The sequence below is a fragment of the Melospiza melodia genome, chromosome 2 (genome assembly GCF_035770615.1).
Source record: "Melospiza melodia melodia isolate bMelMel2 chromosome 2, bMelMel2.pri, whole genome shotgun sequence".
Taxonomy (NCBI): domain Eukaryota; kingdom Metazoa; phylum Chordata; class Aves; order Passeriformes; family Passerellidae; genus Melospiza; species Melospiza melodia.
Genome location: NC_086195.1, coordinates 90,470,141 through 90,494,694, shown reverse-complemented (window position 1 = coordinate 90,494,694; position 24,554 = coordinate 90,470,141). Strand labels below are relative to the sequence as shown.

Here is a 24,554-nt window from a genome sequence, read left to right as displayed (position 1 = left end):
GGCTGGGACTGGGAATGAGAAGTCAGGAATGGGAAAAGATGAGTCTGGACAGGCTGGGAGCAAAAGAGGTCAAATTTGAGAAGGACTAGGAGGAAAATGTGTCTGCTTATACAGGATCCCTGCAAAGCTGAGGGGAAATCCATGAGGGGGCCACAGACTTTGATTAATCCACAGACAGATTTGACCTTTGCCTGTTCTCTTGGGGCAAGACCACTGAGACAGTCACATGCAAAACACTCTGCAGTGTCCTACACTCCTCTGGCTATTGCTGAGCCAGTCAGCTTTGGCCCTGGTGCTGGCCATTCCACTGAACGCAAAATCGGGCATTTTCAGGTGTTTTAAAAAAAGGAAGAATAGGCAAAAATTTCTCTGCATTCCTACCTTCTCTCCATAGCATTATATTAGAAGAACATGCAGGTTTGTTGTAAAAGGTAGGAACTCCTGGAATTCATAGAATCTCTATGGCTTTAATTTAGCTGTTGGCTCAGGATTTGCATTACAGTTTATGTTCATAAAAAAGAATTAATGGCTATCATGGAAAGCTTTGGTTGCCTCAGGGTCACTAACCATGATCTGACTATGTTTAATATGGGCAAGAGATGCATACAGGCCACCAGTTGTCTATGTGTACTGGTTATCCTGAAAATTAAATTCCTGATGCATGATAAATTAAGAAAAAAAGTGTATGGGAAATGAAATAGAAATACAAAAATCAAAATAAATATGGAAATTTATTTTGGAGACATTTATTCAGATAGAAAAGTGTCACATTTTCCCCTTTGTCAATGAAGGACTAAACACCAGTTATGATTCAGTGGCAGAAGGAAATCGGTTGTTGAAAAGACAACATCTATAGTGAAAATAAAGAACAATCCATAAAAGTAAGAAGCCATCAGGTGCTGAAAATAAGTAAATAAAAATCTTCAAATGACAGCCAAGGATAATATGAAATCATTCAATTACTAGGAACAATGATAATGGTTTAGGCCCATGACTAGAAAAAGCAGAAAAAAATCAAAATCAGTGATGCAGAACAGGCAGAAATATTTCAGAAAATTATTCTTCAGAATATACCAGGGTGTGCTTGTATTCTGGCAGAATCATACACGACTTTCAACATATCAGCAGTTAAAGATGTTCAGAAAACACCTTGCAATCAGAAAATTCCAGAAGACTGGGAGTCTGTGCCAGAATTCAGAGGGTGTGACAAGCCACTAATTATAGGCTTGTTAGCTTACATCAGTTGTAGGCAAAATGACAGAAAAATGACATGAGGCTTCAAAGGAACTGACATATACAAATATAATTATTGCCATCAATATGGTTTAGTGAAAATGAGTTATTGTAAAGCAAGCCTGATTTAATGCTTGAGGAATTTATATCGTTAGCTGATAAAAATATTGTAATATATTTAGATTTAATAAGGCTTTTGACTTAACACTGGGTGGTGTTCTGTTAAAAACACGAGTGCTGGCCAACTTTCAGAGGTTTTATTGCAGATATGTTGCAAATATGAGGCACACCTGGTAATTAGGCTTTAAATATATGCTTGTCTTGAAATCAGTCTTCCTCACTTCCATGGTTAAATATCCATGACCTGACAAAAGTCAGGTAATTTGGAGATGCTGTCTGTGAATGAAAGGTGCAGTGTTGCTATGAATAAATGCCTAGGACATGTACCTCCAACAAAGCTCAGGGAAGATATTTTATGAGTTTCATGTGAATGTGAATATCCCAAATCCTAGTTTTAACAAACTGCCGTGTCCAAGACTAGGCACACTTGGCATAACCATCCACACAAATGCAGTTTGAAGAGGTCCTACAGGCATTTAGAAGTTTGCTGTGAAGCCAAGCTCACTCAAGGACTGGACCAAAAGCTCCCCATGCTCCAGTGCTGGTGGGCAGTGCTTGCTGAGAGAGATGTGGAGCCCTGTGACTTGTCCTGTAAGAGATGCTGCTGCAGAAGGACTCGCTGGCCTGAAAACAAGGAAGTGGCCATAGATCAAAGATGTGAGGAGATTGCTGCTGGTTTGTGTGAACTTGAGCTGTTTTGTATGTTCAAAAAGAAAGGCAATTTATAAGTTCAGAATCAAACTTTTGAAATTGTTTATGAAACACGCCTCATTTTTGTGGCCTGTGATTACAGAGAATGGTATCTCATCAGAGCACAAGATATTATAGTAGCATTGTAGAAGCTTCTACAATATAGAAGCATTATAGTAGAAACCATCCTAATAATTTCCCATGTTAGTATCTTGGGAAAAATAAATTGTTTTTTTGCAAAGATGGAGAATTCAGATTTTTTTTTTGTGGATGAATAATCAAACAAAATAACAACCAACCAACCAGCCAACCAACCAACCGGTAAAGCACTGGTCTCAACATCTAGTTCCTATTTCCATTCTTTTTCTGTAAAAATAATCTCTATCCCCTACCTATCATGGAAAGTTTTAAATGGATGCTTTCCCTGACTAGCACTTTCCTTCTTTTATTTTTCTTTGGAGTACTAAGAACATTTGTTTCACTTTGTTAGCTATTTTCAGTCTTTCTAAACAGCTGTCTAGGCTCTCATGAATCAGATAAAGGATATACCCTTGCCCAAATATATGCCCAAATGAGTTCAGGGAAAGGCAGCAAGATCCCTGAAATGTATTTTTCCAGGGAGTTCTGCTACTTCTCTTTCATTTGTTAGAATTGCTGAAGACCAGTAATCTGCATTACCGCTTGGGTGTTGTAGTAATAGCAGTGTTTTCAGTGCCATAGGCAACACATGGAAAAAACATCCCTACTTGAACTGCTACATGTAATGTAGGCTGTACAGGCTGCTCTGTGTTTTACGCATTAGCAGAGATGTACTGATCACAGATGGGGGGATGGGTAAAGAATTGCTTTTCCTTCCCCTTCTCTCTGCATACATTTCACTTAGCTCTTTCTGTTTCAATGTTCAGCTCCTATTGTTCAAAACAGAGTGTGAGACATTAAGAAAGCACTTGAAGGCACTTGAAGGTAAAGGAGATGGCTGAAACAAAACTGGGAGAGAACAGAAAAGGACATTGATGCAATTGTCCTTAAATGGGTGCACATTGAGAATGAAAGGCTGTCCCTTACAGACAGATTCTGCAGGAAGGTGAGCACCATTCACTCCCATCAGCTTCTGCAGCATGGGAGGACCTGGCATCTCCCAGGAGCCAAACCATTGGGAGAAAGTGGCCAGAGCACCACCCAGACTGTGGCACTTTCCTGGCCTTCACTACATGCAGGACATGAAAGCCTGCAGCTAATAGGGTTGCCTTTATTTTTACATAATCAAGAGCAGGCTGTACCTCCACCTGCCAGTGAAAAGGAAAGTTATTTTGCTGGCTGAGCATTGCCCATTCTGACACTGTGTATCTGGAAAGAGGCGGAGGTAAAGGGAGGAGTGTTGTCTGCTCAGCACTTCAGGAACCTGGACTTACCCCATGTGAACCATTTTTGAGCTCTTTTGCAGACAGTATTCCTAAAAACATTGCATACCTTTTCTTCCCAAGAGGAATCTATTGTTTCCATCAAGATCCTTGGTATTATGCCTCTTACTTCATGGTATGCACTCAGTCACCACACATGCAGGCCTCTATATATGAAATATTATTTGATTCTTATAGTGCAAGAGATTCTAGCCATTAATTGTCTTCTTGCACTTTAAAAATAAAAATAAGAGGAACTTGCCCTAAACAACAATCTGTCACTTACTGTCATCTTTGGCAAAGACTGAGATGCTCTCATACAATGGTGTGATTTGAAAGGTGACAGGGACAAGGGACAAGTTACATGGAATTTGGAGGGAGCCTGCAGTGGAGAGTGCTACCTCTCTAGCACAGTTCATCTGAGCACTGGTTTTGTCTGTGGTTCCCACCCATCTCCTACAGTGTCTGGTCACTCTCTTGTACCTAACACACGAGATTTTGGAGTGGTGGAAGGTTCACATCCCTGTACTGTGATTGCAAGATCCACACTTCACTGGAAGGCACCAAGGGTCTGCTGAGTGAGGATTCTGCTCACTTCAGTGATGCTGCAAGCTTGGGATGCAGTGCTGGGAAGTGCTCCCTGCTGCAGGTGGAGCAGCAAAGTCACACCTAGAAGAGCTGTCTCACCTCCTCATGTCCCCCCCTCCACATTTCCACTGCACTCCACCTCAGCCCACGCTGAGCTCCAGTGACCCAGATCACAAACTGGGAAATAATGTCAAGTGATTACAGGTTGGAGGCTTTGTTATGTGCTCTAAGATTGCTCTAAACTAAGTGGTGTGTTCTGTATCTAACTGTGAATAGAATGCCTCTAAAACATTGCTTACAAACTTACCTGGTATAGGGTTATTATAGTTACTTTAGATGTGTTAAAGAGTTATGATGAAACAGGATAAATTGCTGTTTTTCTGTCAAAAACCCAGAAAATTATATATTTCTTGCTAGTTATGCAAAATTATTGTTTTTGGGAAGTTTAACATGAATTGCTGAATGCCTTGATCTTTATGGAAGGGATGAGGACATAAATTGCAATTAAATGGTAAACTTTGATCTTGATTCTTTGCCACTAATTTTCAAGACCTGTACCACAGTATTTGCAGCATAGCAAATGTAGATTTAAGTTATTTTTGATCACCTGTAAAACACTATCAGTTGCTCTGGCATCATATATGAAATATAAAAGAATCAAGGTTGCTCTAAGACATTAATTTTCTCTGTAGCCATGCAGCCACAGTTCTTGAAATACAAAGTGTATTATTGAGTATCCCCTCCTAGCCAGCACTTCCCATGGCCATGTACCAAGTCAATATCCCCATGTGGGCCAAAATCTGTCTATAAAACACATTCAGTTTCACTTCCATGGAAAGTGATTCAAACCAAGTGATTAAACCTGAGAGCACATAATTTACTCTTCATGAAATATTGTATCTTGCCATCCTTATTGATGTTTGAGGGCTATTAGGACAACCAAGGAGAAGGTTACTCTTTGCTAGTAAAAGTCTTATTCTGATGGTGCTGTTATTGCAAATAACTCTTGTTTCAGAGGCCCTGGATACATATTTGGAAAACAAAGATACCTCTTAGGGGTGGAACACCTTCTGGACAGAGAGGTGCTGCTGGTCACAATGGATCCATATTTGTGCACATTATCAGAGCATATCTGGCTACTAACATGCTTTTGGATACAATTCCTCATTCAAGAACTGCATGCATGGTGTGTTTTTTTCCCAGTGGCAGGTACCTTCTTTGCAATTTCACCTCGGAATTTATTGCTGCCAGTTGGCTGGTATCAGCAACATGGCTGGAATGAGTGAGGACAAGGCCTAAACACAGCGCTGGTCAACTAAAATCAGTTGTCAGCTGAGTGGTTTGCAGCCACCAGGTTTGTGTTGGTCCACAACTCTACTGAGTTCCCAGGTGTCTCATGAACTTGCTTATACCAGAGAGATGGTTTGTGTGGTTTGCAAGGAATATATTTGGGCTTGCATGTAGGGTTGAGCTGTTATTTCATTTCCACTGCTGCTTTTGGCCTTTAGGCCTTCACTTTCCCCTTTCTATGCTACAATAGTTTACCAGGCAGTAGTTCTCTTTGGTCCCAGTGCTCTTGCTTTTCTTTAAAGGGATATGAAGCATGCTACCTGCTGCCTTCCCCATAATCATTAGCACGGGTTTTACAAAGTCTTTGCCTTATGTGCTCCACCTAGAAACCCGAATTCAGCTGGCTGGCTGATGTCTTCTATCTCCTTGCATTTTCTGAATTTTGCAATAGACTGATGACTCGCTATTTCAATTTTCGTTTCATGTGTCTGTGCTAATAGTCTGATGTGGGTAGGAAATCAGGTTTGCGTAGTTTTTTTGCAACAGACATATAAACTGCTTTATTTCAACAGCATACACTGGAGGTATTGTGAGGCTGCCAGCAATGTGTCTCCATAGATGTCTCATTGCTATTGACAATAACTAGTTTTTCTCTCTATTTTTGTTAGAAGACAGGTTATATCTTACCCTGATGGCTTCTTCCCTTACCAGATGCTGTTCCAAATTTTCATAAAGGCAAACTCGTGGAAGACAATCTTTCCCAGCTTAGGTGTGTCTTTGTTTTTGTCTCCATAGTTCAAACACCTATCAGCTCTTTCTGTTTGCAGAGCAAGGCTCCCATCACAGTTACAGTCCCCTGAACTTCTGCTGAAGTTGATACAAGGTAAGAATGGCTATAGTTATCACTATCACATTGCATATTTCAAGGTTGTCTGAAAAACTTGAAAAAACTCTGCCAGTTAACAACTAATAATGTGAGCTAAATTAGTATTTCAAGTATGGCCATGTAAGTGTATTGCCTTTAACTCCTTAGTCATTTCCAGTATTTCAGTGATATTAAGTTTCTTTTTGGTTCTAGTTTGCATTCAGTTCTATGTTCATGACCAGTTAGCCGAGAAGTGAGCTTGTGGACATGATCTTCTGCAGCTTCTCTCCTCTTGCATCAGTGTCTGTGCAGAGCATCACTACCATGACAGTGGCAGTGAACCTTGCCAATTTGCCCAGTGTATGTGAGGGTGTTTGATATCCATCCTGTGGCAATTGAGTCCCACCAACCATCATTCAGGGTGTGTTTTGAGCCTACCCACCTGCTAGGTCTCAGGACACAGTGAGGGAGATGCTTTCCTGAGCTCCCAATGCTTGTCACAATCATTGGCAGGCACCAAGAAGTGCTTCTTTTTCTGTAGCATTTAAATAATTCTGTTCCCTTATATAATGAGCTTGCTTGAGTCTATGTAAGGATGAACCTTGTTTGTCTTCTGAGCAGTGACTATCCTGCTTTTCTCCTTTCTGAGCTCCTGCTTTCTATGTAAGCTTCCCCCTGATCTCTTGTCTCCTATCAATTATTTGTTCTCTTCTTCCCCTCCCCTTTTTTATTTTCTTTCTTTCTGAGTATTCTGATAGGTAGGTGGTCTGTAGATGGATTTTTCTGAGCTATTTCCTGATATAGCTTCCTTGCCTTACAAACTCCCTTCCCCAGCTTCGCTGCAAGGAAGCTCCAGTGCACTGTCTGCTCTGCGTAGGCTACTCATTCTCCTGGTGGCTCTGCTCTGTGTAGGCTACTAATCCTTCTGGTGTGTCTGCTATGAACTGCTCGTCCCAGAATGCTGTCAGCAGTGTAGGGAGTCTGTGCTCTAATGGAAAGGAACATCTTTCACTCTGTGCCACCTGATGCTTCAGTCTGCATACTTTTTCTTTTGAGATTCCTCTAGAAATTTTCTTTGTCCTGGTGCTGTTTGTCAAGCTACCAAGGATGTATAATGTGTCCTGTGTTGTAGCTGCTCTTTTGTGAGGTGCCAGAGGCAGCCTTGCAGGCTGAGTGCCGCACACTTTCTGTTTGATGTCTTACTTAATGCAGGTGTTGTTTCTGTCTCCAGACCAGACAGCCTTGTCCACCTGTGATACTCATGTGAAGAAAGCACTGGGGTACCCTGACTGTGTCTGAACTACTTCACACAATTCCTTCTTCAGCGTTATCTTGGAGCACATGGAGCATGAGGTGAATATGCTGAGGTAAAGTAAGGCTCTCCTGCTGCATGCTGTGACAGTGCCATGTCTAGCTCAGGACAGGTACTCACACTGAGGTCCCATGCTATCTTGTGAGGGACCAACTCCCTGGACATAAGTCCCCACCAAACTCTGATCTTCACAAGGCACATAGGCCTTGCCATTTGCCTTTTTTTTGCCAATTTAGAGTCATAGAAATTCACTCCAAAACTCTAAGGCTCATGTCTCCCTTAGCTGTGGTACTTTCTATGCATTTTTGGTATGAGTTTTCTTCTCACAACCATTATGTGTGACTGGCAGAAGAGTCACCTGTCTTCTGATACCATCCATAAGACTTCCTTCTGCATTCTTCTCTGCTACACTCGTATCAGCTTGCTGAAGAGTATCCACTGTTTTCCGCCTAGAGCTGCTCCTTTTAAGCTGTTCTAGGTCTTACTGAAGAGACAAACAAATGCAAATACTGTCACATAGGAACTAGTGGGGGCAAGGAATGGAAGGAGGCCTGCTTGCAGGGACACCTTGCCACTAGCTTAGTTTAGCTGCTGTGCCAGGATGTGCCCACTTAGTGATCTGACCAAAGCCAAAATATGGAGTGTGACCTTCCAAATGCACCTGCATAGATAGGAAACTGGTGCTGGTGTGATTGGTCTTTTTGCTTTCTGTAGTGCTTCCAGTTTCTAATCCTTTGTATCTATAGGAACAGAGTTAGATCTGGCACAGTGCTCAGGCAGAGAGGAGAGAAAGTGAAGGCAAAGTACAGCCTCAGCTCTCTGCAAGTTTTGCAGGTTGCTGTTGTGTTGGGTTTTTTTTTGTTTTGTTTTGTTTTTTTTTTTTTTTTCTTTCTACAATCTTGGTAACATGGACTGTTTTCATTGTATTACTTAGGAGTTTGAACTTAGTGTGTGATAAGCACAGGTCATGCCTGCATTGCAGATCAGCTGCTCAGATCAAAAAGCAGTTTAAATCAGTCTTGATCCCTGATTATTGCTGTGTGCCCTTGCACTCCTATAAAGTCAAACCTACATCTTTAACCCCTGCTAGACCAAGTGCCCGTGTAGCCTCAGCCTTTCTGTAATCCTAGCTGTCCTCATGCTGCATGTCTTCAGAGGGAAGGCTGTGCTGACTTGTCTGCCTTTGCCAGCCACAGCCCCTCATGTGAGCCCAGCAGGGCAGGCAAGGTGGGCACACGGTATCTGCCTGCAAGCAGGGTAACCTGGTGGCTCCTCTGGGATTTGGGTACCTCCTGCAAAGGAGGATGAGTTGTCCTTGAGTTGTCCTTCAAATAAGGCTGAGAAAGGTATCACTGCTAATCTCCCTTTAGTGAGATGCTGTGAATCAATTCTCAGGATTGGTGTTATGGTGTGAGGTCAATGAAGAGAAATATAAAACCATCTTTTTTTTTTTTTTTTTTTTTAAATAAAAATCGTTTTTAGAAATAATGTCTTACCAGAAGTGGGAGAGGAAGGGACATGGTGTTCCACTGGTGAGAAAACCTCACCAGAAGACAGGCCTGATTCCTGACTGTAAAGACCTGATGCTGGAAGAGGAATTTTTCATCTATGCTGCCTGAACGTTTCGTTCTATATTTAAAATTTCCAAATAAAATTCCACAATGCCGGGTAATTTAATACACAGGAAATCTCCCATGCAAAGTCATTTACTGAGTTATAAAACATACAGTATTTCAGATTTATTTAAGTGTATAAGAATGTAGTACTTAGTTCATTAAACTTGCATTTAAGAAATTCCATTTAAAAATATAGGGGGAGCCTAGCAGTTAGTTCTTATTCACAGTTTATTCATCTTGAATTGAATAATGATTTTATTACTTACTGTTTATCAACACTTTTCTTCAAATTGCTGAGAAGATGTAGCTATTTATCTATTTCTTTATGCTTTCCAGCAGCAATGCAAAGATTGCACGCAAACTGGAATTAAACATTTTAACAAAACCAAAGCATGCTGTGACTAGTGGAAATTTGTGGGTAATATGATCTTCATAACCCACCAACAAGCTTTGTCAAAAGCAATGTGATATCTGGGCACAAATGTTGTGGTAACTGTTGGTTAACTTTGGCTAGGGACTGTTCCAAGGAATGTTGTCAAGGCTTACCCTCTGGTGCATCCAAAATTTTCTTGAACTGGTAGTACATTGATTTAGTCATGCCAAAAACTAAGATCTCTGCATCGAAATAAAGAACTGGCAGTAGTAGGTGCTCAGGTAGCAGTAGTAGGTATGAGGGGAATTTGCACTAGAAATTAAGTTCAGGGGTTGTATTTTAGGTGCATTATAAATGTAATTACAGTAAAATAACATCCTTTACCCATCTACCCTACAGCTCTTTCCTCAATGTAAGGCATCTCTTTAAAAACATCTCTGCTGCTTGCTGACACTTTTGCAATGACACAATGCATATAAAACAAAAATGAAAAATTCTGTTACTGAGAAAATATCTTAATTATAAAGAACAAGTTTTTAATGGATGCTATGATATTTTTATGTGAAGAGGTCCACCTCTAACACCCTTTCTCCCATTCTCGCTCCCCAGTGCTGTTTCTGGTTGTGACTGCTAAACTCGCTATGATGTCTCCTGTTCTTCAGGAACTTGGGGTTATTTCCTTGTGCTAGTTAGGTCTTCCTTGTCCCTGTAGCACTCAGCGGCTTCACTTCCTGGAGCTGGGAAGGCTTTGGTTTAACCATTGATCACGGCTCAGGGTGAGTGAAATGTAATGGTCTGTAAAGCACAGGTCAGGGGTGACGTTGTACAAGTCCTGTGTTAACTTTAAACTCTGTAACTCCTGTGGGAACACCTGGTCTTGCTCCTCTCCATCTCCTGGGCTCAACTTTGCCAAGCTGCAGAGAGGAAGGGGAAATAAACCAAACCCATCACCCTCACCTCTCGGAAAGGTCATCCCAGCGGAAACTGAACGGATGGCGGCTCGTACGCTTGGTTTGTCACTACAAATCCTCCGAAAGTCCCTCTGGGGCAGGAGCCACAGCAGTTGTGCACCGGCCGCTGGGGAGAAGCACGGCACAGAAAGCCCTTCTGCAGGGCAGATGCTCCCGAGGCCTCGCTCGGTGGCAGCGGCCGCTGCACCCTTTAACTTCCCACTGCGGAGAGCCGAGCCCGCACACGCTGCTGCCGGCACACCTGCAGGCTCACACCGCCCACCGCCTCCCATCCAGCCCCCGGGCCCTGCCGGGGGACAGCTCCGCCGGCTGCCCGCAGAAGGGGCCCAAGTCGGCTGCGGGCAGGCCTCTCGGGCTGGCTTTCCAAGGAATGCTGTGGCAAGGAAACAATGGAGAGCCGCCCCCTCTCCGCCTCCCCACTGGCACTTCCAGCGCCGGGAGCAGCGCGCCGCCGCTAGGTGGCGCCGCGGCGGGAAGCTCTGCCGGGAGGGGCGGAGCATGCGCAGTGGGCGCGCCTCGCCCGGGCCGCGCGCCTCCGCCCCCTGCTCGCGCCGCCGCCGCCGCCGCGAGCGGGAGGAGGAGGAGGAGGAGGAGGAAGGAGGGAGAGAAGAAGGGAAGGAGGGAGGCCGGTCCGGTGGCCCTCTCGGGTAGCCCCAGCGGCGAGGGAAAGATGGCGACGCTGGGAGGCGAGTCGCAGCCCTTCCCCTCTGCTGCTCTGGCGGCGGCAGCCGGGGTGGGCGGCGGCGGCAGCGGCAGCGGAGCGCTGGGTCTGCAGGCGCCGCTGACCCGCGGTCTGGAGCGGGCGCTGGAGGAGGCGGCGCACTCCGGGGGGCTCAACCTGAGCGGCAGGAAGCTGAAGGAGTTCCCGCGCAGCGCCGCCGCCCTCAGCCACGACCTCTCCGACACGGTGCGGGCAGGTGAGCCCGGGCGAGCGGCGCGCAGGGCGGGGGCGGCCGGGGAGCGGGGAAGGCGGGGTTGTTGAATGGCCCGGGATGCCCTCCCCGCCCCCTCGGTGCCCCCCGACCTCCCGCGAGTGGGCGAGCACCCACTCCCCACCCTTTGGTTCGCCTTCCTCGGGGCCCGTCCCCGCACGGAAGCCGAGGCCACCCCCATCTCTCCGTGGACCCTGTGCTTTTCTTTATTCCCCCGCCTTGGTGTATGAGGTAGGTGTTTGCTTCCATATGGCTGGATCTGTGCACGCTCCCCTCCATCCCCCCGCTCGGCGCTTGGTGAGGCAGAGCTGCCTCTCCCCTGGCGCACTGGGGGAATGTGTGGGGAATTCTTGCTCGCCCCGTCCTCTTCTCTCTCTGGGGGATGTGCGTGTCTGTGCCACCCTTCCCTGACTGCTGAGGTTTGCGGTGGCAGCCAGCCCACCTTTGATTCAGCCGCGGCAGGAATGCACACACGGTGCCAGGGTGGATACCTGCTGCTTGTGACCTGCTGCTCGCGGGTGAACCCACCTGGCACGGAGGGGAAGCAAGTCCGTATGTAACCACATTGAGATACTCGTGTGCCTCTCAACGTGTCGCCTATTTGCATGCCACAGGGGAGCCATGTCCATAGGAAGACTGTTTGCTGTGCAGATGCCCCAGGGGGCATGCTACCTTTCGCAAATGCCACTTGTTCAGCACTGGAGTTGAAGTGCCCCTCAGTGTCATTACAGTCATGTAGCCACAAGTGCCAGATCTATGCAATGCTATCTTCCAGGGCAAATGTAGAGAGAAATCCTCATCTTCACAGGCACTGTATGTACTCTACAGTGGGGGACACCATCATTACATAAATCTGTAAGGGGACAGGCCTGACAACCCTGCAGGCAGGAGTGGTGAGGGGACATGTATTCAGTCTGTGTTAACTTGTTCTCACACCTTTTTTCCAACATGAAAAACGGCACACTTATTTCTCACCTAGGGAGGCAGACCCACCTCAAAGGGTCATGTGAGTTTTCCTGCTCCCGTTTATCCCAGGTGATGGAACCTAATCCCTTCTTTACATGGTGTCACTAGGTAGAAGGGTGTAAACCCGCATTAGAGGAACATTAGTGTATTGCTAAGGTCTTCAGCATACAGCCTCCACATGCCCTTGTGTCCCCATTTGCCTGCTGGAGACAGTTGTGTTGTGCAGCAGAGCAGGAGACGTGTAGTCGCTTGTTCTTGTCCCATAAAACAGCAGGTGCTATACCTGCATGCAGACATGTGATAACATAAATCTAAATTCTCAGCTACTGCTGCACATGAGGGCATTTATGCCTTCCTGTATATGGAGACAACACGTGGTTGTTGTGTCTGTCCCAGAGTTAGTGCCTCAGATGTATGGTAGGTGTCATGTATTATTGCTGTTCAACTTTGTTTGTTACTTGATGGCTGTTGCTGAGTGGATTTCACACTGGTCTGTGTGAGCACCTATATCCTGATATCAGTTAAAGAAGTGAAGGAAACTTGATGAATGAAATTACCATTCTAACCATCAGCTGACTCAGTAGCAGAAGTGAAAAGGATAGGCATGGTAGGGGAGCTCTGTGTGGTTAGAAGAATGACTTTCAGCTTGTCATCCCAAGCATGGCATTTTTTTATCTCATTTCTTTTTCAAAGTTGAATTTCAGCAGACATGCTGCAATATGAGATAATAGTTTAATAGAAGATAATAGAAGTTGAGCTTGTTCAATATTGAACCAAATTGTTGGAAAACCAAATTGTATGCTGAGGGGGTTGTATACTAGAAAGAAAATAGTTTGATTGGTAGTGATTGCATGTTAGTATTTGTGTATTGTGTAAGTATGTGCTGTACAGGCATGAGCTGTGTGTAGTATGTAGAGGTAGCACCTGCTTCTTACATGCTTGCTTGTTCTACTGGTTTTTCTAGGGAAAAAAATAGTCTCCGAGCATTATTGTGCTTTTGCCAGAGTTTGCATGGAAAACATGTAAACAATATGAATTCAATATGAAATTGAATGTAGAATTGTGTTTTCATTCTCTTTTTGTTTGATATAAAAAGCAGTGTAGATCAACCCTTGTCTTAATCTTGTGACAACAGCAGCCCTTTTATCATTGTCCCTTTTTAGAAGAACACTGTGTTAATCTATAGTTGCTTTAAGGTTTTGTTTGTAACAGCTTGTTGTAACTGTTTAATGGGAACTGCCTTGAAAGTTGTGTGTTGATATATTTCCAAAATATCCATGTTTTTTTTCCGTTTGTTACGTTACATAACAAATATATAAACAGAAGAGATGCTTGGCTTAAGGCCAAGTTTCTGAAACTCTTGGGGCACACTCTTGATGGGAATTTTCTCTTCTGCTTCCTCTCCATAAATGTGCATAGTATAAAACTTTCTTGTACTACTTGGAATGGATCCTTGAAATTAGTGATTTGTAGTTTTGGATCTGATGTGCTGACTTATCTCTGAAGTCCTGAAACATTGGTTTTTGGGGTAGGGGGTAGCCTTTCACTGGTTTTTTGAGGGGAGGAGAGGATTGCCAGGCTCACTGAAAAATGAAGTTACTTATTGATGTAGAGGAGATGATTGAGGGGGGTTAAGTTTAGGGCTCTGAGGAGGAGGGAATTTCCAGAAAACTGAAACCCTGTCTGCACTTGACAGTGTTTTAGTACTGCACACTGAAAATACTTTTTGATTCAGAAAGTGAGCATCTACAGCTTCTCTCAAATAAAATATTTTCAAACTTGTTTTCTAGAAAGGTTCTGAGTGCTTTTTGTAGGTCTGAGGAAGAAAAGAGTGAACAACTTCAAGTTCTCTGTTCATGCATTTATTTTGTTCCTGAAGTTAGAAGTCAGATTTTCTATAGCAATTGATGCACTTACGAAAGGGACGTGGCTTGTTTGCCTTTTTCAGCTGGGATGGGATAGTTTGATTTTTCTAGTTCTCACTGCAGTTACATTCTGTAATAGCTACAGAGGCTGAACTGTACTTGTCACTTTCTGTTCCTGCAGCTTCTGGTTATGCTTTTTCTTCTGTGACTTTTCTTTGCATTAAATCCATCTTGGTTATAGGAATGTGACAGAGCATTTCTTCCTCAGCCTTTGAGAGTTCTGCTCAAGTGCTGAGTGACCTGGTCAGGTCTCTGCACACAGAATGGAGTTTTCATGGTGTACAGTACTGTTAGAAGAAAATAAAACCTCTATGCAAAGTGTCTTGAGTTTAGTCAGGCATTTTAAACCACATCAGCGTGAATGCAATGCAGAAACCATTTCAGAAATAATAAATGCTATTCTTATCACTTTTATTGCAGGCTGGGTTATGCGGAAGGCAGTGGCACAGTAATCACATAGTTCTTAAGTAATAGCATGCAATTATATTCCTCCAAACCACTGGGAATGCTGGAAGCATGTTTCTTTATAAAAGAGCAAGCAAAGGCCCAAAGATGTAACCATGGCTGCCTGCTGTATTACCTCAGCCTCTTTCTGTGGGCTTTGATTGTGTATCTGAAGACAGATCCTCTGAACCTGTTCTGGTGAATGACTGCTTCATCCATTTCTATTGGATGAATTTGCACATGGGGAGGGATTACTTGCTGCTGCTGGTAGGGACCTGGCAGAGAAGAAAATCAATTCTTTAAATTGCATACCAGATTATTAGAAAATAATTACTTACTGAAGTTTTTTATTGCTACATTGGGCAGTATGAAATTTTGGAAGGAATGTGTATTTTTTTTTTGTGCAATAAAATGCTCTCTTGATAAAAGAGCTCCTGCCTGCTGTTTTTTAAAGTGCTTCTGAGTGGGCTATACTTGTTAGACAATGCTGTGTTGCAGACACCTTTGCCTGGCAGCATCTTTGAAATAGTTTTTTCAGCTGTAATGATGGACTTGCTTTCAAGGTTGAAAAATCATAGTATTGCTGTGAGCCTTGATGCTGGTTTGGGTAAAAATGTTCCTTTCATTCCTCTTTGCTGATAACATCAACAGTAGTATTTCTTGTTTTCCCCCCCTTTTTAAACATTAAATATGATGTGCATGGATTGCTCAGAGCAACCTTATCTAGTCAAAGATGTTGCTGCTTCATGCAGGGGAGTTGAACTAGATGACATTTAAAGGTTCAATCCAACCTAGACCATTCTATCATTCTGTGTACATTAGATTGCCATAATTTATTCTTACTTATTTTCTCCACCTGCTTTATTAATGTAATTCTTCCGTCACATGTGAGAATTCTCCTAATTTCAGCAGCAGATGTGCAGTTGGTTCCTCCTCTTCTAAGTGCAGGTTGTACTGGGTGGGATGTCATGGCTTGTTTGTGCTGCAGCACACTTCCAAATAACAAATATGCCCATTATATGGACTCTTTAGAATTTGATTGTTATTTGGCCATTAGAGAAAAATATGTTTGATATGCCCTGCTCCTTTTAAGAATTCTCTCTGATAATTACTTTGAATAATTCATAATTTTGAATTAATATTTTGATTAAATTGTGGATTTTTTGGATAAGGCTGAGAGCCTCTCATTATGGTCATTTAACTTAAACTCGTATCAATAAATAATGTCTTTATAAGGCTAAAAAATAATAGAACTCAGTTTCTTTTTAATTTCAAAAGTCAGTCTCTTCCTACAGCCTTTCTGTGTTTATTTGAAGATTTCTAACCTTACTTACTGATTTTTTACACAAGAGTATCTTAAGTATATTAGGACAGGGAGAGAGAGTATGTTTGCTTATTATCACCAATGAATTGAGTATTACCCTGCAGCCAAAACTTAGGAGATGTAATTCTTATGGCTAAAACATGAAGATAAATCAATTTTGTATTCATTATTGTGTATTTAACAGTTTCTGACACCACCTAATCGTGTGGTCTGTCTGGGCATCTCTGTGCCAACATGTTCTAATTTCTGTTTTTTTACTCATAAGCAATACTTTGCCAAAGAGCTTTACCAAACTAAAAGAGTTCTTTTAGAAACATGGAAGTGCATAGCAACTTCTAACTGCAGAATACCATTTAAACCCTCTTGGTCGTTTTGTTCCTCCTGAAGCCTAAATGTATCCTTGCTTGTGGATCTTATAAACATCAAGCCTATTGAGTTCTATTGAAAACGGTCTATTAATTATCTTGCTGTGGAGTCTAGTCAGTGGTGCTTTTGAAAGTTACCTCTTTTGTCTGGAGATTGATGCTCCCATAGCTGAAATGTAGCCACTGACTTTGCAGGTGCTGTTACACACTCCTCAGCACAAAATAAAGTGAATTGGCTCAGGCTGTTTGTTGCATGGAACAAATTGTGAGTACACAATTGTCTGGTTACTGTCTCAGAATGTGACTTGAGCAGATTTCTACCACTGGCTCTGTGTGTGTGTTTCCCTTGTATTTGTTTGTTTGTTTTTTCTTTTTGACTTGCTTGCTAGTCAAAACTAGTGTGCAGGCTGAGAGGTAGGAGAGATGCCAGCCTAAAAACCATGGGAAGGGGTAGGAGAAAGGGTGAAACCCCTCACTTTCAGCAGGATTAGGCTCTGCTGTGAATTGAACCTTTACCCCCAAAGAGAACTTCCCCTTTGGGGTGGCAGTTATTTAAACAGCTCTGCCTGGAATTGCTATGTTTGGACATGCTGTGCATGTAAATAGATAAAAGCTGAAGGCTTTTGTAGAAATATTGTTGCTTTGTGCATCCTTGGCCAGTCTGTTTGGAAAATATTGATTCAGCTCCAGAAGAGCTGTTATGGAAGTCAATGTGCTACAGGTTCCCTTTCAAATGCTTTTAGACAAGCACTTCTGCAGATCCATTCACCTGTGATCACTGGTGGGAGGTAGAAGCCAAATATCCCTGCATTGTTTGTGAGCCTTCTTTCAGTCCTTCCCTGGTCTGTTTCTATTGTGTCTTCAGCAAAAAAGGCATCTTGGTTTAGACATCTCTTAAACAGGAGAGATTGTAGGAATCTTAACATGGTTACTGTACAGAGAGTTTTGAAAACACTGAACATTTCTGTGAGGGGAAGAGGCTGGGGCAGAATCAGCTATGACAAAGTGGAATGAATATTTGCACAATAGGCTTGGAAGAGGAAAGGGACAAGTGGCAATGCAATACAGATTTGAACAAGGAAATAGGTAAAATATTATACTGTTAAAGGTAGAAGTGTCATAGGGAGTGAAAACCTAGGAGCTATTGAAGAAAATACATGAAGTCAAAGAAGAGAAATGTGTGTAATGGCTTGGGATAATTCTCTGAAATCTGCAAAACTGAGGAAAAATGCCAGTTATGTTCATAATGATTAGAATTGTGTGCATAGAGAATCAGATAAACATGGAGAAAATTGTTTGGCTCCAGCATACATGACATTTACAGACTTCATGCTACAAATAATAGTTTCAAATTCATACTTTAAAATACTAATTGTTGAATTTAAGTTTGGAAAGCTTAGCATCTATTCGTCTGCATTTTGAAAACCCAGTGATTTTGCTGCTTGCAGAGTTAGAAGATCAAACAAGATGGAGAGACTGGTGTTTTGTGTATCAGAATGACCATTCTAGGAAGGATGAGTAACTTCTCTGGGCCACAGGCTGACTGCTCATCATTCTGCCTGCTGTGTTCTTGCTGACTGTTAGTAAGCATTTATTAGGTTTGTGAACATTCTCAAGCTGCTTAGATTGCTAATTCACAGTTAAAATCAATATGATTTAAATAATTGAAATGGCGCTTCCCAAACCAGAGATATCTTAAATTTGTTCTGCTGAGACCAGAATTATGGCAAGTGCACCCATTTATTGTCCTCTGATGTGTAAAAGTGAAAGAGCCAGAAATGTCATCCCTGCGTTCAGTGAACAGATCGCTGTCAAAACTGGGAATAGTGGTACATCTGACTTCTGACTGTTCTCTGCTGACCATGTTGTGCAAGGTGTTATACACCCATCAGAGCAGTTCTTTGGAATGCAACTGAGGGGTTAAGCTTCTGGAGGAATAATTCCTTTCTGCTAAACTTGTGCGTAGATGTTTCTTTGTGGGAGGAGTTCATTTATGAAATTCTGACGCTTTCTCCCCAGCCTCTTTCTCTAAGGGTGTCTTGCTGGCCAGCTTTTTATTCTTTTTTTCCTTGTATGGTGCAGAACACCCTAATGCCTATAAACCTCCTAACTATTTAAAAATAGAAATAACAATAACAGTCTTTTGTCCTCCTATCCCAGGCTGTAGGAGAAATATTCTTAAAGGAAAAAACAAAAAGTCAAAAGTTGTGAGATGGTGATCGTGGCAGAGCCAAGTGGGGATTAGTTTTGCGCTTAATTTGGAGCCTGAGGAGGTTTGCACTTGCTTTTGAAGCTGCATGAAAGTGTTTCATGTTCAGCTGAGCTTATGTGAATTTAAAACTTTTAAAAGCTAACTGCTAAGTTCATGGTGATTATGTGAGGTGGTTCTTCTAGGAATGGTTAGAGAAATTACTGGAAGTAGCTGGAAGTTTTAAATGTCAGAATAGAGTTCTTGGTCTTTATGAGAAGCAGAACAAGGGCAGAATAGCTGAGCACCAGTGTTAGCAGTGACCTGTGCTGCTGGATGGAGAAGGTTTTTATGTTGATTTTCTATAGATGGGTGATTTTATTCCTTGGTGTGAAGTGCAGTAGTTGTAATATTTTTATTTCCTTTCAGGACCATGGTGCTTTAAAATACTAGATTAGTAACTACTTTAATTTCTAGGTTTTGGATTTAACTATATAAACTAGGTATTTCCTACTACTATTGTCGTCTGATAAATACTTTTGTCTGGTAGGAAGTGACATTGCTGGAGCAGCTGGCATTCATATGTGTGTGAAGGATTTAAGGCAAATAGTTTTTTGAATTAAATAAAATTCAGCAAAGTGTATCTTGGAAATATATTTAAACATAGCATGTGACTTGATTTCTTTATACTGTAAAGAATACTAAAATACTATTATAATACTAGTTTATATTCTAAAGCAGTATGTTTCAAAAGTAGCCAAGTGACTGCAAATGACACTTTCACTTCAATTTATCTTATGTGATCGGATGTGAGGTTTTTTAGCATCTAAAGTGTGCATCTTTGGTTGTGCTATTTGCAGTGACACCTCTCCTTTGTAGCATTACATTAGACAGCCAAAAAGGAAAAATGAAAAATAAATAAGATGAGGGGAAAAACCCCACCACATTTAAATGTGAAGAGAAAAGCATGAGTAAGAAGCTGGATCTGTTGTTTGGTGAACAGAAAGAAACAGGTTCATAAAATGTGTATGCAAATAAATCACTGAAACTGATGGAGAAGTTTTGTGAAATGGGTAAGAATTGGGGTAGGAAAAGAAAATTGAATGAGAGGGTAAGCTAAGAAAGACATGGAGCAGAATACACACTTGGGTAACCCTTACAGGGTAAGGCAAAATACCAAAAATGCAAATACAATAGTTTATTGTATTGTATAGTAAGAACATCATGTCCCATTTTAAAGACAGTGAAATATCGTGGTCAGCAAAGCTTTTATTTTAAAATAACTTTTTGTACTATTTGAATTTTAAAACTTAATGACAAGAGAAATAGGGATTATTGAGCTATAGACAGGTAGTACCTGTCTATTGCTGCTGTTATATTACTGTATTTTGAGAATAGTGAGGCTTAGCTGAATTCATTCGATTCAGTCTTTTTAAGGCAAGGCAAATGAATTAACAACAAAGCTGTGTGTCTATTCAGTGGGGAAGGAGGAAGGACATAGTGTAATTCATGTGTTATATAATTTAAAAATGCAGACTGTTATGAAGATTTCTGGAATGAGTGTCTGGTCAAAGCTGAAAGGAGCTTTCTCAGCAGTTGGAGCAGGACAAGGATGCTCTGGTTACTAAATACAGCTGTGATTGATCAAGGGGAACAACTTAACCCAGGGTTTCCCATGCTCATTTTATGTTGTGTTGCTAGGGCTTCTTGTTTGCTTGTTTTGTTGGGGTTTTTTGAGTTCATCCCAGTTCAAGAAAACTGTCCTTTTGCCTTCCACTTTGTACAGTGTAGTTTCCCTGCTCAGTAAGTTTTGTCTGTGATCCCCTTTCCAAGGTTTGAATTCCAGTCTGGCTGAATGCCTACTCCTTGCTTGTGTTCCACTTAGCAGCCCTTCAGATTGCCTTGTGTTACTGGCTTGATTTTTTCCTCACTCACATATGTCCTGTCACTTGCAAGGTTTGCTAGACATGGTATTTTATTTCTCCCTGCTTACTAGTGTGTTTGAAGGGAGATGTATGAACAAGAACATCCTTGTGCCATCCATCTGAAATGTTTTGACTTGTTTTGAGACCCATCAGTACCATTTCCTTCTAGTTTCTATACAGCATCAATATGATGATATAGCTTCTTAGTCATAATGTGCAGAAATTAAGACTGATTTACTGAATTGTAGCCATGTTATAATGGATGTTTCTATTCACTGTCTGAACTTTCAATTGTGATGGAAAACTATTATGTTAATTTGGCAATGTGTAGTTTTATATGTTATTTTTCTGAGGTTTTATTTAGGGGGGGGACAAAAAAGACTGCAGAGCCTAAAATTGTTTTTAATTTTAAAAAATTGTCAAGTTTCTCCCTCGTCTTCAGAACTTTCTTTCTTTTTTTTTTCTTTTTCCATGTGCTGTCTCAAATTCACCACAAAAAGTGAAGATAATCTGGCAGACTCTCTGCAAAAAAAATCTTTCAAGCAAATGGTGTGGATCTTATGATTTGAAAGAAAATTGGAAGTAATTTAAAATAACCAATAACTTTAATTTGCTGACATTTTTGTAAGTGAATTTAGAGATAAGACAGACACTATCATGGTGTAGACCATGAGACACTTTGATATCATGGTATTGCTGCTATTACTGATCTGCTGAAGTGTGCTGTGTGTGACTCTGACATTCAACCAACCAGTCAGGAACTTCTAAGGGTAGAGAAAGGAGTCTTTTGAATTCCTTGTAATTTGGAAGCCTTTTATGTAATTATATTGATTGTTAATGTAATGAATTTAAGAGCTAAAGTCTTTAAGTCATTAATATAATGACTTTAAGATTTCTACTTTTAGGTGTTCCTAGCATAGCTCTTGCTTCATGTTTCCATTAAAAAATTACTGTGCAAACTTTGCACAGTGAGTTATTTCATTGTTCTATAATGATACAGGTTATCCCTGGTTGTATAGATTGGAAAAACTGAGAAGCAGGAATTTTGAATGGCTTAATCCAGATTTCAGAACAGATCAGAGACAAAACTGTGAATGGAATCCAACTTTGATTCTCTGGTATTTTTTGAAGATTTTTTTTTCATGTTTTTTAACTGTCAGTGTATGATATCTTGAAGAATGGATGTTGAGGTATTTGAATTAGTTTTGTCCTGGAAGATGTTGGGATAGCAGTAAAGGCTTAAAGCTTCCATTCAGGTCTTAAGTCCTGGGAGTGGTTTTAAATGTATTAACACAATGCAGAAGCTCACTTCATAGTAGCTTCTGGCACAGACCTACAACTCACAAATAGTCTCAAAAAGAATATCACTATAGATTTGCAATCAGTTAAGAATTGGGTAATATGAAAGAGTAGTAACTGTACACAGTGAAAAAAAAAAATCAGTATTTTGGCAAGAAGTGCTGTACTCCTTCTGCCAGTTTTCATATCTTTGTACATTTGGCTTCCTAGAGAACTGAAAAGGTTATTTTTGGCCTAGTGCCCTGGGCTAAAAATGGCTTCTGGAATCTCATAGCTCTGTTTGGTGTTGAGCAGTTCTGTGCGGTAGTAACAGAACTGCAGTAATTGGTAGTCTCAGAGAAGCATTTTAGTTATGCACTTAAATGTTAAGCTGTGGGAGATGTGGCTCTGGGATCCCTCCAGCATCTCATTTATCAGAAAAATTTAAGCCATGTTTATCTATGAAGCATTGGTAGCCTGAAGAAAAAGAGGCTTTTCTACAAGTACTTGCTAAAGAGAAGTAAGAGACAGTGTAAGGTTTAGCCTCTACAGGGAAAGGCTCTAAAATTAAGAAATAAATCAGGGTATTACTGTGGGAATTCAAGCATTGCAGTTGAGACTGTACATGTAGGCAATAGAAGGAGCCTGTGAAGTTTCCTTGTGTTTCTATCCAGTGTTGCAGGGTTTACCTTTAAAAGGGAAAAAAATCCACCATAACCCTAACACTGCCCTCCCCCAAGAAACAAATGTACCAGTTACTAGATGTGAATGTTGGCTTATAAATATATGTTTTTGAATGATCTCTAAATACTTTGGATAGAGTTTGAAATAGTCAGGGAATAGTGAACAGGTTAGTTAAATCTGAAAAATCTTACACCAATAAAAGGTCTGAAACTTGCAAAAAAGGCAGGAGGTTGCTTCCCTCTATATGCCTCACAAATCTGTTAACTTTTTCCCCAATATTTTGAATTAGCCTAAATAGAAGTAATGCATGGTGCTGCAAGAAAGTAAAGTTTTCAGGAATAGAATTCATTAAAAAAACCACATTTTCTTTTCTTCTTGTGTGTGAAGTCAACATGGACAAATACTGAATGAGAATCAGAGGGTTTTCTACATGTAGCTCATAAACATCCAAAGAACCTCATTTTAAAATCACCCAAGAAATCAGTAGCAGGTTGTGTTCTAACTTAGCAGTGTAAGGCTTTGTTAACACAATCATCTGGAAATATGGCCACACTAAAGTGAGTTCTGATCAAATTTGTGATCACACAAATTTGAGATGATCAGTCTGGTGTATAGCTTTTCAAAGACAGTTATCAGATTTTGTTATTGCTGCTAAGGCTCTAAAATGAGGAAATAAATAATGGTGTTGGTATGGGAGTAGTAAAGCATGAGCATCTCAGAAAGCTATCTATCTCCAAAATTACAGTTTATTTTTTTTTCCTGTGGAAGAGTGTAAATAAATAACTGGGAAGCAGTCTTGCGCAAATGAAAATGGTAGAGGGTAGTAAGTTGCCAGGGTTTTTTGCTTTATGAACAGAACTTCTTGCTTTTAGAGGAATTTCTCTAATACCTAAAGAGTATTTAGTCAGTCCTGTTGTTCCAGACTGTCTCACCTTATTTTGTGCTGCTGTTTACATTCTGATTGTAGTGGACTATCCTTGCTGAAACATGTTGAAGCAATTGATTTGTCTTAATAAAAGAGACTTTTATGTTGATACAGTTTGTCCCTCTGCCTAATGCTGGCCATCAATTTCCCTGCCTGAGTCTGTGTTTCTAGATCAGAAATTTATGGCTCATGTATCCTGTCCCAATTTTAAAATATGCCAGTGATAATAGTATGATTGATTATATATTTCCTTTGGAAACAAATAAGAGATTACACAGCAATTTTGTATTTTAGCTTCAACTCATGGTCACGTATTCTTTTTTCTTAACAAGATCAGCTAATCCACTGTAGCAGGCATTTACTCTCCTGCAGTTGTTTATACACTATTTTTTACTTTTGTATCTGATGAACTTCTGTATTTGATTAATGAGGGATAACTCCAGTTACAGTAATTTAGGATGCCATTGCAATTGTCCATCTAGCTTCCTGCTGAAAACTTCTGCCCATGTAAATAGGATGAAGATCTAAATGGTTATGATGGTGGATTTAAACTCCTAGGCCAGGCTTGGAATTGTGGCATTAAGGAGCTGGCATGTGATTTTGCCTGCTGTGCCTTTTCTTGGGGAGGAAACTACCCTCAGAGCAGTGGGGGACAGAGTTGAGGCTGCTTCTGTCTTACATTGCTGTACTAAATATTGCAAGGGCTTGTGAGACAGTCCTAAACAGATGAACCTTTGGTGTTCTGCTGTGAAATATGACTTCAGATCCCCAAGTCTTGCAGTTTCATGAAACTCTACAGATTTTGGGGTGTTTTAACAGTTTTATTGTCTTTTGCTTCGTTGTAAACAACTGGACATAGCAGTTTGTGAGCTGCTTTGTAAACACCTTCCTTCAGATAATGTGTGTTCAGCTTATTTCACAGTAGTCACTGTTAGCGCACCCAACTTTCATTTTAGTAACTTGCACCTCTAGACTTGGTGGGAGCTCATGATTGCCATTGTTCCAGGCTTATGCTGTCACTTGCCAAGACTGTGATTCTATGATTGTATTCCTCCTTGTTGTATTTTTAATTTTCCATATGACAGAGTTAAATATGACCTTGCTTGTTGTCCCGTTCTCGGCTGTTTCTGATGGCCTGGA

The 24,554-nt window shown here is 41.3% G+C and overlaps 1 protein-coding gene across 4 annotated transcripts in view; it reads left to right on the top strand.

The window, feature by feature from the left end:
• Positions 1-11,013: 11,013 nt before the first annotated feature.
• Positions 11,014-24,554, top strand: part of LRCH1 (leucine rich repeats and calponin homology domain containing 1) — a 116,115-nt gene continuing 102,574 nt past the window's right edge. Inside the window, exon 1 of one of the 4 annotated variants that reach the window (XM_063149313.1) lies at positions 11,014-11,375. In XM_063149313.1, the coding sequence (XP_063005383.1) occupies positions 11,129-11,375 (247 nt within the window). In that variant the 5' untranslated portion in view covers positions 11,014-11,128. The remainder of the gene's footprint in view (positions 11,376-24,554) is intronic. The other 3 variants (XM_063149310.1, XM_063149311.1, XM_063149312.1) reach the window with 3 other exon arrangements.